At 30.9% G+C, this 14,765-nt stretch overlaps 1 protein-coding gene across 7 annotated transcripts in view; it reads left to right on the forward strand.

The window, feature by feature from the left end:
* Nucleotides 1-14,765, forward strand: part of LOC105193589 (potassium voltage-gated channel protein eag) — a 76,914-nt gene that overhangs the window by 40,429 nt on the left and 21,720 nt on the right. For 4 of the 7 annotated variants that reach the window (XM_039452154.1, XM_039452156.1, XM_039452157.1 and 1 more), the window contains exons 3-5: nt 7,694-7,794; nt 11,170-11,302; nt 12,803-12,814. In XM_039452154.1, the coding sequence (XP_039308088.1) occupies nt 7,694-7,794; nt 11,170-11,302; nt 12,803-12,814 (246 nt within the window). The remainder of the gene's footprint in view (nt 1-7,693; nt 7,795-11,169; nt 11,303-12,802; nt 12,815-14,765) is intronic. The other 3 variants (XM_039452155.1, XM_026135662.2, XM_026135660.2) reach the window with 1 other exon arrangement.

The following is a 14,765-nucleotide window of genomic DNA, read 5'->3' on the forward strand; positions in this document are numbered from 1 at the left end:
TTGTTATAATGAATTGAAATGTCGCACAAGTTGTACGTCTCAGTCAGTCAAACGATAGATAACTCATACATATCGTTAGAACTATAAAATATTACTTTCTTCGTGACAAAAAAAGGTTAACATCGCCTTTTGCGCAGCAAATTTGCGTGAGCGTTACAAATGTTGTTCTTCTTTGCGATCTCTTTTAATTGCAATTAAGAAATTACATGCCTTTGATCGATCTATTTTGTAAAAAAATAAAATTGAATCCACTATCTTTATTTTTTGGCATAATCTTTTCACAATTTAATCTTCCGTAATTGATTTTATTACTTAATGTCTAATTATTTTTATGGTATTATCATTATAAGTTACATGTTATATGTTACTTTAGGTTTTATCATATTTTTTTATCAATAGAATATTTTGGAATAAATTTTTCTTTGAAGAAAACGTAGTTGTGTAGAAGGATAGAAAATTAATATATAAGATTTCATAATTTTTTATGTAATATTCAGCAAGAGAGGAGAAAAATATTTTCTTTTATAAGATCGCGTGTAAATGCAGCACATCTTGTTAAAACTTGGTTCAAGCAACAAGATTCAAATAAAATGTTTTCATTGAAATTTGCACATTTTTTCTCAAAATTGTTAAAATAATGTAGAAATATACTGTAAATTATTAATATTTCTTAATGATATTTTTTTAACACTACGGACATTAGTTATATGTGCATTTATCGTTTATTGAAATAACGTTTACATAAGACGACAGTTTTACTCATTAACTTGATTTATTTTTGGGCAAAAAGCTCCGAAGTTTAAAGGTCAAATAACGTTGTGTCATGCAAAAGCGGTCACAAAGGAAGGGTAAATCCATCGAGAGATTACTCTGACAAGTTTGTATATTTTATATTTAAATCACAATAAATTATTTGATTTACTACTTTAATATTAGAAATGCGAAATCAAGTTTTCATAACTAATGGAACTCAATATTTTTTCAGTAAAATACTAGATATTTCCACGTAATAAATTTTCCATGTGTTAAGTATTAAAAACTTACATGGGATAAACTATATGACAAGTTCCATTATCTAATAATGTGTAGTTATAAACCATTCCAGAGGATAAGATAGTGCCACATAATTTGTCGTACTTGTTTATGTGTCCTTATCTAATACATTTTTCCAAAACTACAAGTGGATTACCAGCCAAAATATCAATTTTTCTAACAATAGGATAGCGAAACAAATCTTGTTCGCACTTGAATCTTATAACGTTTTGCCCGATTGTCTTGGCGTTTAAATTTGCTAAGTATGTATTTTTGTGGAAACAAATAATGACAAATTCCTAAATTTATATATAATATTTTTCTTTAAAAATTCTAAAATATTACTATTGAAATAAAATATATTGTTTTCCTAAACATTATATTGGGATTAAAAATATAAAATTGGTGTAAAGTTTTTTCTTATACTTTATTTATTCATTTAATATAAATTTTCTATCATACTAATTAAAACAGATGATATCACCTTCTTTATTTATGGTATATACATTGCGTTAAATAATTCTAAACTTGAAGGAAATCTTTATAATTTTAATAATTTTAATATTTGTATGTTTTAAAATATGGATTTAAATATCCTTTTATAACATTTTTTTTCAATAAAAATATATTTTTTTACATCATTCCGTATAAAAGAAAGTTTGTGAAATGCTTCTAACAAAACGGCTTCGTAATCCATCTCATTCGAAAAGAATAGAATTTGTGTTTTATCGAGATACGTGTGTCTAGAGTTGAAAAGGGCAACGGGTTATCGCACAGGTCATAAATTCATTTTCAGATTTACAAAAGGGTTGTAACGGAATCGTTATACGTTAATGGTTTATAGAAACACGAATTAGTGACGTGTAATGCGAAAATTTCTCTGCTTGATATAAGTGTACCAGGAAATTCTGGGAAAAAATATTATTCTATTTTATGCATGTCGAGTAATGGCGAGAGAAGAAGACTAAAAAATCTAATAGTTACATCGAATACTTTTGTAGGGCAACGTTATTAATGAATATCATGTTCTGCATTTACGTATAAAACGTTAGTATTGGATGTATTTCGCGCACACATTATTTCTACGTCAAAATAACTATAAGATGAGAATAAGATTTATGTCTTCTCAATGCCTAGGATCTTTTGCGTAAAAGAAGTAAATTGCTTTACCGAAACATCGTCTCCGTTTTAATTTAGAACAAAAAATAATACAAAAAACTCTTTTTGTTTTTAGCATACATTTAATCTTTTAAAATTCTCACGACAGTAATATTTGTCTTTTTTGTCTTTTGAAGTGTACGATAAAAACGTTGAAATGTTTAAAAGAATTTTCATTTTTGTATTGTAATTTTACATTAAATAAATACTTTTTTTAAATATATTTTTCTTTCTGGAAAGTATAAATGACTGAATTATATGAGCTATTCTTCAGGAATAGGTTAATAAATCATGGAATAAATTCTCCTTTGTCATCGTAATAACTAACGGAAATCGTCAGTCGCGGCAGTGCGGAGCGTTGCTCGAAGGCAATAGGAATAGACTCTCCGAAGCGCTCTTATGCCATCGCCTACTTTGTTAATTCTTCAAAAACTCTCCGTTCATCTTGAAATTTATCTCATGCTCGAAAGTTGCTCGACGCGATGGCGTCGGAGTTTTGAACCACTATCCATCCTTAATCTAAATCTTTTTAATGCGTTTCATCGATCCGCCTGGTCCGGAGTGGTTCACATTCACGGACTTCGATTCTCTTCGTATCATTCGTCTCAATTAACTTCCTCCCGGGATCGTAGCAGCATTAATTGGTCTGGAATCGTCTGCCGTAGTTCCGCAATTTTTCTGTTCTCTCTTTTTCTCTCTTTCTCTCTTTCTCTCTTCCTTTCGAAAATAGAACACATTGATGCGATAACACAAACACTTTATACATTGGCGGATGTAATTTAAACAGAGTTAACATAAAAATAAAGCATCATACAATTTTAAATTAAAAAAAGCGATATTGTATTTCACATCTTAGTTTTTGCTTTTAATAAATTGATTTGTATGCAAAGTACCTAATAAATACTGAATTACGTATCGTATATCATATCGCGTGAAAGTAACATGCGCGTCGTAAAGTTCAATTATAACTACGTCGACAATCTGATCGATCGATTGTAAGATTATATGCAACCGTTTTAATTCGTCTTCTTATCTGATTCAGGATATTTAAAAAAAAAAATTTTTTTTTTATTAGGATTATTTCTCATGTTTCGAAAATACAATAATAATTTTTCTTTACTTTTTATATGCATTGTATTTGATGTATTATATTGAATATATTTTTTGTATATAATCGTACAAAACATGTTACAAAAATATTTCTCAATTTATTGCTAACATAGACTTTGTCAGTAGATGAAAAGTAGATGAAAAATGATTCAATAAGTTTAGAACATTATTTAATTTTCATCACTTAACGTGCGCGCGCGCGCCCCCCCACACACACACTCTCTCTCTCTCTCTCTCTCTCTCTCTCTTTAACTGCATGTTTTTTTGTGTCAATCCAAACGAAGGATACGGCTTTACGAAAAAAGGGAAAGATGTCAGTTGCATTTCATTGGCTTCTAAGTAGAAAAGTCCATTAAAAGCATCCCCAATTCGCGTCCATGACTTGCGTTGGCGTTTACGTAGATGGTGCAACGTTACCACTGTGAAGAGAACAATCACATTCGTTCCATTATAAAAATTTTTCATCATTTTGCGATGCTTTTTTTAATGTAATGTTTGATTGACCTGAACATTATTCGCTGACGCGAGCGTAATTTGAATCGGAGCAAAGCAAGTTGTTACATTTATGCTTGAAAAAATCGTATTAATTGTGTAAACAGTACTCATAACAAATACAAAACGTGACGTGATATTAATGAAAAATAAATAAAAAAATACATTTTTCGTATATTGTTAATTATAGTCAGTATGATAACGAAACTGTGATATTATTTATTAACGATATTCTTTACTATAATATATTTTGTACATTACATTAAATATATGAAAATTATTATTTGAACAATAGGTAATAATAATGTTAAGCAAATATTTCCAATTCTAATAATATTTTCTAAAATTACAATAATAAATTATTTCAGCGGATAAATATTTTTTTCTTAATCTTGGTACACTTCCATGAAATATTATCATGACAAATTTATATTTGCACGTCGAACAATTGCACTGCAAAGAAGCGATCGTACATATTGCCGCATAAAAATGTATATAAAAATAAAGGCGACTAATTAAATTTCATAGAGAATTCTCATTCCGATAGTAAAAAGAGTTGAAGGAAAGGGAGAATAGATCGACGATGTTACAAGCAGGTGCACTTTTGATCGAGTATCCTCTCCCGAAAGCACTCTGAGTAGAATCGTTGAAAGCTTCGACTAGCTCGAAGTCCGCGTGTTGCGGATGTTGCAGGCACACTCGGTACATTACACGCCTGTATACAAGGGAACAGTATATATTTCACAACACATGCAGCAGGAATGCAACAGGATCTACTTTAGAGATCATATGCTCGGAAGAGCATCCGATTCCCTGTGAAAGAACTTGGAAAAGAATACTGTATAATAGTTTAAGCGAATCAGCAAATTTCCGTTTTGCATGCACAGTTAGTCAAAAAAATGAAGGTGAAAATTATTTGGATAAAGTTTTTAAAAGATTAGACCTAAATTCTGGAAAATGTTATTTAAAACATGTTTAACGTCATTGGAATCAAGCTGTCATCAGAGAAAAGAAAATTTGTTATTAATACAATTTGTGTATTAATACACCTGTATTTATTATAAATCAAGACGTTGATTGCTTCAAGAGAAACGAAAATTATTACAAAATAAGAGGTACCAAATAGAAGGAAAAACATACGAGAAAAATGTCGGATTACTTGCAATGCCAGTTATAGAAAATAAGCAAATTGCTGAAGATAATGAAATCTATAAACATGGAGAGACTTTTATCGTTTATTTTTATTTGGAGACATCAGGTTTTGCTATGAATTGCGACGTTCTACAGATTGTAATGAAATGTGGTAATTCGATATTTAATTAATATATTTATCCAAGTCGAATTATACCATCGCAAGCTTCTCAAGTGCACGGTATAACATTCGAAGAAGGAAATTTATTATTGCGTGGACAGCAAGTTGAAGCGTTTCTAAAACAAATTGTATTAAAAGATTTATTATTATACCTTAAATCATTTAATAAGCCATCTATTTTGATTGCTCATAATAGTTTTTTTGATGCACCTAGATTAATAAATCTTATGCAGGAAACGTTTTTCCTTAATTTTAAGGAGATTATTGCAGATTTTACAGACACATTAGCTCTATTTAAAAAAAAAAGTTTTCCGACAGGAAAGGCAAAGCATAGCTTACGTTATCAGCTTTAGCACACGATATATTAACTTTAGATATAAAAAAATACGCATAACGCCAGTTATGATGTACTTTTGCTAGAAAAGCTTGCAACTTTTCATTTTTAAGTAATACATTGCGTAGTAATAATGTTTCATTTAAAGTAATTCTTTCAAAAAAAAAGAAAGCTGATTTGAGCAAAGACGATATTTGAACTTTTGTTTTTTCCTTACAAGATTCTGTTTCAAAAGGTATGATAAAGAGATTAGCTTATTATAGATTACATTATCAGATCCTAATGGATACTTACTCTTCTAAAGAAATAGTTAAAACTATTTTTAAGACTTTAAGTTTTTAAGAAAGTATCACCTTCTTAATTTTCGCATCACGTACTAGCATACCGCTGGCCACCTTCCTTTAATGGCCTACTCTAAACAAATGGAAATTGGAAGGTGCAAGGATTATAAACTAATTGTAAGTAGTCAAAAACTCGTCAGCTCAGACGGAATCAGAAGACTTGTGGATTATTTCACAAAATTTTTTGTGAAATTGAGCGACTATGTTGAAAAATGATGTATATTATTATATATACTTTACTAAAATGTATTTGAGGAATAAAATAAATTTATTTATTTTACAGTTTAATTTTCCTTCATATTATGTGTACATTAATCAAACTTAACATTGTAAATTAATGGTATAATTTGCATACGTTCTCGGTTTGCAATTAGTAGTTTATCAAAGGGTAATAAAAAAAAACCAACTATCTTTTAAGAACATAATTTTTGATTTTATTTCAATATTCGCTGACGCATGCATAATAAAGTTCGAACGTGAAGCTTTCTCCACGTGAAACGTTTGTTATTCAATAGTCGTTTGTCGTATATAGCATCGCGACGATGTTGACTGTACGACGATTGTTAGCGAATGAGTATCCATGCACTTTATAACCCAAATCGTTAGACTATCGTTTTCGTTCAAGATTTAAGAGATACTTAGTAAACGGAGTCGGTGAAATAACGATCGCTTCCTCGCTTGTTATCATCGCAATTCTTCTTGCAACGCTCTCGAATTTTTGAGTCGCGATATTACGACTTCTGAGCATACAGTAATACTTGAAAATTTTATGAATTCTTCTCGCGCATTTATGTCGCATTTAAACGAGTGTTTGTGAAACTGGGATATTTAATCCTCATCACTCGCAACGTTCCTCACCGGTGAGAACAACCATTCGCGAAAGAGAACAACCATTTACGCACTTTTACGTATTTTACCTTACATCGATCGTAATAAAAGTTATTGTCGAAATAATAATTGTAATTGTTGCATAATCTGAACACGGGTGATTATTAACGTTGGTCACAACGATTTAACTGACTTTAATACAATAAGCTGTTATTAATCATCGTATTATAAGGTGATACGATTAATTATGATTGCCAGATAGATCATGGGTTTATTGTATGTTCACATCTGATAAAATAACAGAGAGTGACGGAGAATTTGTTTTTCGCCGTTTATAGAATACATTTGCCCGAGCTCCTGTTATTATTGGTGATTAAGTGAAACGACGCTTGTTAAACGCTAATATACGATGAGTAATTGGATAAGTACGATAGCGTGACTCGCCTTGCATTCTTTGTTTTGTTCCGTTTTCACAAAAATGCGTTATTATCCGGTATGTGTCCGAGCATGCTGTATTCTTGTTGTTAATTCTCCCTGTACATATAATTTATCGAGAAACTTTAAATGAACTCTAGTGCACGTTGAAAAACTTGTGAAACACCCATTTGCCAAGTAATGTAAATTTATATAATAAAGACAGTCTGAGAGAGAGAGAGAGAGAGAGAGAGAGAGATTTGTTCCAACTATTTGTAAAGTTAAAATAAAAAGAAATATGATAGATAAATATACTGGGTATGTGTATTGCAACTAAATTATTTAATGATTATCAACGGTTTTTTTAATAGCGTGACATATTTTTATTAATAATACATATAATTTATTTAAAAAAAAAAAAATTTATTTATAAAATATGTTGATTTTAAGACATGATCTTAAATATAAAAGATTGTTAATGAAAATATATCATTTTATTTGAAAAAAGTGTTGATTTCTAAATGAATTATAGGAGATACAATTTAAACGCTGAACAATATGAGAAAACGAATAAAAGATACTGTACGATTAAAAGATAAAGGAGTTAACAATAATGCATGTTTTATTATACAGGAGAATAATATCTCGTTGTTTTTTTCTTTTTGTTCACAGCCGACAGCAGTTTTCTACTAGCAAACGCCCAGATCGTCGACTTCCCGATTGTCTATTGCAACGAGAGCTTCGTCAAGATTTCCGGCTACAATCGTGCCGAGGTATGAATATGTTATTATAAATATTCGATTTGTGCTTTTTTCATTTCTTTCACTCTCACCGATGTCACTTGCGTATAATTTTATTTTCACGACGCATATTGCGTAAAATATATATATGAAACATGTAAATTTACATGTAAATTTACGAATTGTGTATTAATTAATTACATATTATGCCATAAATCATAAATTTATTTAATTTGTCAGATATTCATTTAATTTATTAGATTCAATGGAGTGCCAATTATTTGTACATGGATTATCTGGACATTGATTTTCTGCAGCAGATTAAATATAACACATTTAAATGGGAATACCATACAATAATCTACACGTTGCAATTATATTAAAAATACATTATTTTACGGGTTTGTTTTAATAACGTATATATATTATATATATTTAATAGCGTATTTCGAGAGCTTGTATGATTAATCGATAAATGTATTACTGTTCCTCAGCTTAACTTAAACGAATTATTATTAATATTTTTGATATTAATTATCAAATTACGCTTCTTCTCTTAAACTATTATTCTAATTATAGAATCAACAGGCATTGACATCGTAGCACATATCGGATTTTCTCAATCCATTTCTATGTTTACAACATTTTCGTATATTTCGGAATATCCCTCGATATTCAACTGGCGATACTATGAGCAATGGTTCGCTTACATCCTCTCTACCATCCTTTGCTCTCTAGAATGAAAGTGGTGCGAGTGGCGAGCGGATAACGGGATTTAGCGACTAGCAGGTTGATTCATCGTCTTCGATTTATTATAGTCGTGCATGTAGGAGGATATGTGCGAGGCAAGAAGTTTGGAGATGATATCACTAGCCAATTCCTATATCGAACTCTCTAACTAAAATTTAATCGTTAGTTTAACCCATCATCACATTAACAATCTATTTATTAAAATTTGATTATTTATCGTTTAATTTTAAGAAACATTATTTTATATTTATTACTGTTATTGCAAAAAAAAGTTAATAATTTAAATGTGAATTGATATAATAATTGGTAAATAGCAAGACTTGTGCCATAAATAACAAGCGTGCAATAGAGAAAATCATTATTATCATAATTTTCTCTTATTTACTTTATTTTACATTCACATTTGATTGCACGATTATTATATTTACAGCTTTGAAGAATTTGCTTGAATATAATATAAAACATAAATTCAGAAACGAAACAAATTTTCTATTAAAAAACGAATATAAATCATTTACTTACACAGAAATAGGAAAATAAATAAAAAATGCAAACAAATCTTGTTAGATAGAACTCGTAATAAAGTAACAGCACAAAAGATGCAGGCATAAAAATTAAAAAAAACTTTTTACACTTATATTAAGTTATTCTTGAATTATTTTGAATGTGACTCGACTCTCTACAGTTGATTGTGAGCTCTAGCGTCTCGACCAAAGTGATGACGTAGTAGCAAAAGCAACCACCTCGTTTCTGTAAGACTCCTAGTGTTCCAATCCTATTGTTTGAGAAGATACATGGATTTGGGGTTTGCAAACTCCATTACTGAAAACCGGATTGAGGATGCTTTCATGAAAGATTTACAGGACGAAAACGATGACGGTGAAGATGGTGAAGAATACGAAGAATCGCTCATTCTCGAGTTCATTCGAATATTTTGCAACAAATATACATATTATTTTGTATTAAACAAAATTACTATTATTTAACATAAAAATCAGACGTTTGAATGCAAAAATATTAAACGAGCTCGTGAGCTCTTTCCGTAATGAGATTCGTTTTAAGTAATAATTTTACTTGGTAATTTAAATAAAAATTTGCTGCATTTGTGACTTTTCGCTTGTTAGTTATCTCAATTTTATCCGCGTAGCCACGTAGTACTATTAAGGAAAATTACGTCTTTAATCCTATTACCTTCATCAGACTCAAAGATGTAATCGGGTTAATGTATAATTATGCAGTCATAGACCAGCGTTTCTTTCTTTATTTGGAAAATCTTCGAGTTTTCTTTAAAAATCGCATCCTCCCATATTTAAGACGATCGATAACATTATGCCTATGCTTTGTTATTTGTCCATTTTAAAAAGTATATATATATATATATATATATATATATTTTTTTTTTATTGTGTGGAAAGCGTGAAAAAGTGTAACTAACACAATAGACCCATTGCTGCATACAGAAAATATGCGTTATTTCCTACTGTTTTATCGAACATCTGCATGTTATGAATATTGAAACGGCAGATACAAGTAAAATATATTTTGGCCTTAAAAATAAATCTTTTGAATGTTAGTTTATTGATAAAATTAATGGCACACGAATAAATTGCAAAAGTTTTAAAGTTTTTTTTTTGCTTTACACACACACACACACACACACATTAAGCATATGTAGCAACACACACACACACACACACACATTAAGCATATGTAGTATCTCTGAATATCATTCTTTAGGAGATTATATATTATATTTGATTAAACAATTGCGCTATAGGACTAGTGAGATCGATTTAATAGGGATCAAAATTATTTCGTTCCTGTTGCATCTGTATGCAAATCGCGGAATTTAAAGGTCAGCAGCACTATGGGATTAATAAATCTGTTTCGAGGTCGAAAAACACGCTATCATCTATGTTCGATATCCTATCCGAATGGCACAAGCTGTTTCTCGCTTTCGTCGGCATTTGATAACATTTCGGGTCAACTTTGATCGACATTATTGACCCACCACATGATCGCTATTTAAAGAAATAACGCTTCGCAATGGCTTCTGTTTACAGCGTTTAATACGCAATCGAAAGTATTGCATTATATATTTATGATTTTCATACAAGTTTAAATTTAATACAATAAAACATTAATTGGGAAAATATTGTAGCTTTCTGTGAAAATAATTTATTCGTAAAATTTCCGGTTTTGTAATTATACCATACTTTTAACTGCCTATTTTTACGGCGTTGCACGTGCATACTTACACCGTCTCTGAGCGCCGTCTCTGATAATATCTATTACGTGAACAAAATGCGAGTAATAGATGTTCTATTTTTAGAGCCTTGAAAATTTCATAGTGTATAATTTCACTCGTGATTACTCGTGATTACACTCTATTAATACAATAAAACAACCGCGAAATTTTTATTAATAATTGCTAAACTATGCCAATTGTAAAAAATTAATCGATTTTTCATCAAGCATAGTAGCACATTTAATATCTATCCATGTGTATTTTGCAATTATTTATCATCAGTTAATATGGTAAAAAGTGTATACGTTATACACATATACATATACAGATACGCAGCGTACTGTAAATGAAAAAAATAAACTATGACGAATATGTTTTCAACGTTGCGCGTGTTGCCTATGTATTTTCAGGTCATGCAAAAGTCATGTCGTTGTGGATTCATGTACGGGGAGCTAACGGACAAAGAAACGATCGCCAGGATCGAGGAATGCCTCGAGGGTCAGATTCACGATCAATTCGAGATTCTACTATACAAGAAGACCAGTGAGTTATTGCTTTTACAAATCTCCGCATGAAAGCTTAAATGTGGTGTTCGTGGCTTTTTACGAGTATCGATGGTTTTCGACGTAGCCTTGTTACAATTGATATTTAATATCAGATTAGCAAAAAGGATCGGAATGTGATTGGTTCTCACCTGTGGATCCAATCAATCACATTCAATCGCTCGGCGAGTAGGTCTAGCCTAGCCGCTCAATGTGCGAAGAATAAATAAATACAGAGTAAATAAATACATTTCAAATAAAGAACAAAATGATAAATTTGTTTTTATTCTTATCACAACATAAGACGCGATGCAAGAAGATGAAATTATTCGCTCCTGATAGTCACGTACGTTATGGAAATGAAACTTTCGATTTTGACCAAATTCGCGTGTTGCAGCGAAAATCCGTCGATTAGACGAGTACGTTTTCCTTCGTACGTTCATCACGCAGAGTAATTGGATAGCCGTGCAAAAAGCAGGTCGGGAAGGGAGAGAAAAACTAGCCGTGGAATCTCGGGGAGTTATTGCGCGAAATTTGCATGCGCGTGTTTATCGGACCGGCATCTAGTTTCCTATTGCGCCGTCGTGCACTTTATGCATTGTGTACAGTACGGAAACGTTAGAGGTACCCAGCAATCAGCCGGGTCTATGTATTTAATGGAAAACAAAACGCCACCGCTTAGCGTAGAGGAACCAACGTTTTGCCAATGTAACAACGCCGCGCGCCACGCGCCGTTGCGTTAATTGGGATATGCGACCACCGCCCGCGCCGCCACGCTGCTGAAAATGCGCAATTTATAGCTTTTTCATGTACTTGTGGTAAAAAGCATGTAAATAAAAATAGTTGCGTTATACTTTTTAAGTTATACATAGATACGAAAATTGATTTAATAAATTTAAACACCTGTTTCTTTGCTGTTAAACTAGTTTATTTAAAATGTTACATGCGCAACGCAGATCGAATGAATTAGATAACGTTTATTAAAAATTAAATTATAAAAATTTACGCCCTGTTGCTCGCTCCTTCCTCAATATGTATATACTTTGTACTTGAAAAATCATAACGTTGCATAGAACGAAACATTTTTGTTGTAACAGAATTTTTATTTAAATATAAGGTTATAAATTTATTAAGCACTATGAAAGCGTACGCATACGTTTCAACGTTTGCAACAACAATATTGCTAACATCAGCAAAACCATCGATTCTCGTTTTGCGAAAATGCCTCGAGGCACGAGATGTATCAATGTGCATGTACAATATTTGGTGGAATATCGAAACGTAACTATCAGAACTATCTGCATACATCATCGATAAGTTTCGCATTTCGCTGGTCGTTTTGCCGCAATCGTGTCGCATCATCTTGGTTTAATATTCGCGTGTTGTCTCGTTTTGAAAAGAAAACTTTTCAAGAGTATTCGAATAATTTTCTCGATAAAGGGAAACATTCTCTCTTAATGCACGTATTAAACGTAATAACGAAAGACCATTCTGTTTAAAGGTAGCCCAAGAGGTATGTCTAGCACAGATTCGCAAAAGCGTGCTCGCAATTGCAACCAGTAAGTCATTCACGAATCTAAAATCTAAGCAAAGGACACTATATACGCATATAAATCTATACTACAGATATATTTATCACCATTTAATATTCTTATATCAGCAATTTCTTTAAAGAAAATTTAAATTAGTTTAATTTCATTCTAAATTTTTAATTCCAGCAATTTCTTGCAAAGACAAATTAAATTACTATTGTACTAGATTCTTTTTATACTGATTAGATAATACTGTGAAAAGGATAAGATATTTTTGAAATTTATTACAATTATTTCGCACCTTATCTTCAAATTTATCCTCTTTAAATTCTATAATTTCCATTATGGAAATAGCTACGTTCCATTTATAATCGAAACTAGAACGGAAAGATTATCGCCTTGCAATAGCATTGCCGATAGTTGTAAAAATAAATCACGAACATTATTTTTGCGCCGCTCGTTTGGCGAATTCAAGTATCTTTTCGTCGGAAAACCACAGTCGGCAGTCCTTATCGTCGGAAGGGACGCGGAGATAAATGCGATGACGCTCATTTTTCTCTTCGAAAAGAGAAGGAAAGTCACCTTTAGGATCAGCTTATGGTTAATTAACTTATAAATATAAGTATTAAATATTATAAAAGACAAATTAATTGTGCACTTATGGGAAATGAAGATTTATTTTCTAATAGTACATAATTTATTGAATACATACATATGTGTGTGTGCGTGCGTGCGTGCGTGCGTGCGTGCGTGCGTGCGTGCGTGCGTGCGTGCGTGCGTGCGTGCGTGCGTGCGTGCGTGCGTGCGTGTGCGTGTGCGTGTGCGTGTGCGTGTGCGTGTGTGTTATGTATTGTCAAAAAGAATAATCTTGATTCCAATTTGTCTGACTTTATAGATATTTCAAAATCTCTACTACAAAGTTTGGCATACATATAAATTAACGTTTACTTATATATTTCTTATAATTCATTCGAATTAATACCATTAGTATTTCTGTATATTAAAATTTTCAAATTTATAAACTAAATTTGATTTGTTATTGCAATTTGTTATTGACTCATCGTTGAACAGCAAAATTTTATAACTAACTCTTTCGTCAATTTTTACTAGATTATATGAATTTAAATTCTACGAATCATACATATTCAATTCAATTATTACACATCGAATGTGTTCCAAAATTCACTACAAGCATTGAAATCTATAGTGCATGTAATATAAACTATAGATTTTAGCGCTGACAGAATTAATATCACACAATATTAATATCTACTCATTAATACAGTAAAACTAACAAGTAAGACATATCAATCGATTGTCTCTCTTTTTCATTTCAACGAACTTTATTTTATACGTCCTGATATTCCACACATATTCTACGATATTGTTTTTGTTTTGTCAAGTAATGCCTAACATGTTCTATAACAGCACAATGCATGTCATATATTTACATTATTTATATTTAAACATTTAATTGGTATCCGCGCAAAGTTTAATATCGGAGTATTCAAGATAATTTTGTATATTTTGTGCACGGAAAGAGCAGTTTTGTTGAAATACAGAACTGAAAATAATTATATTGAACTATTTAAAAAATTATATCGAATATTTAACTTGGTTGCTAGAATGTCAAAACTATTTGCGGCAATGTTCTACATAATTATATTGATGGCCTAATATATAATTATTTTCTGATCTATATTTAGTTAAATTTTTAAATGTTGCAGTAAAATTGTTCTTTCTGTATGATAAATGTATCATCTCACATTTTTCAATCGATGACTTTCCAATATTTCTCAAAATATTTTAAATATTCATTATTATTTATTCTTTAATAAATTATTATTACATATTACAGCTATTACTAAATTTATCTTTGAAAAGTATTTTGGGGCTGAGTTTTCTTTGTTTAATTATCTTGATTAATTATGA

Source organism: Solenopsis invicta, chromosome 7 (genome assembly GCF_016802725.1).
Source record: "Solenopsis invicta isolate M01_SB chromosome 7, UNIL_Sinv_3.0, whole genome shotgun sequence".
NCBI lineage: Eukaryota > Metazoa > Arthropoda > Insecta > Hymenoptera > Formicidae > Solenopsis > Solenopsis invicta.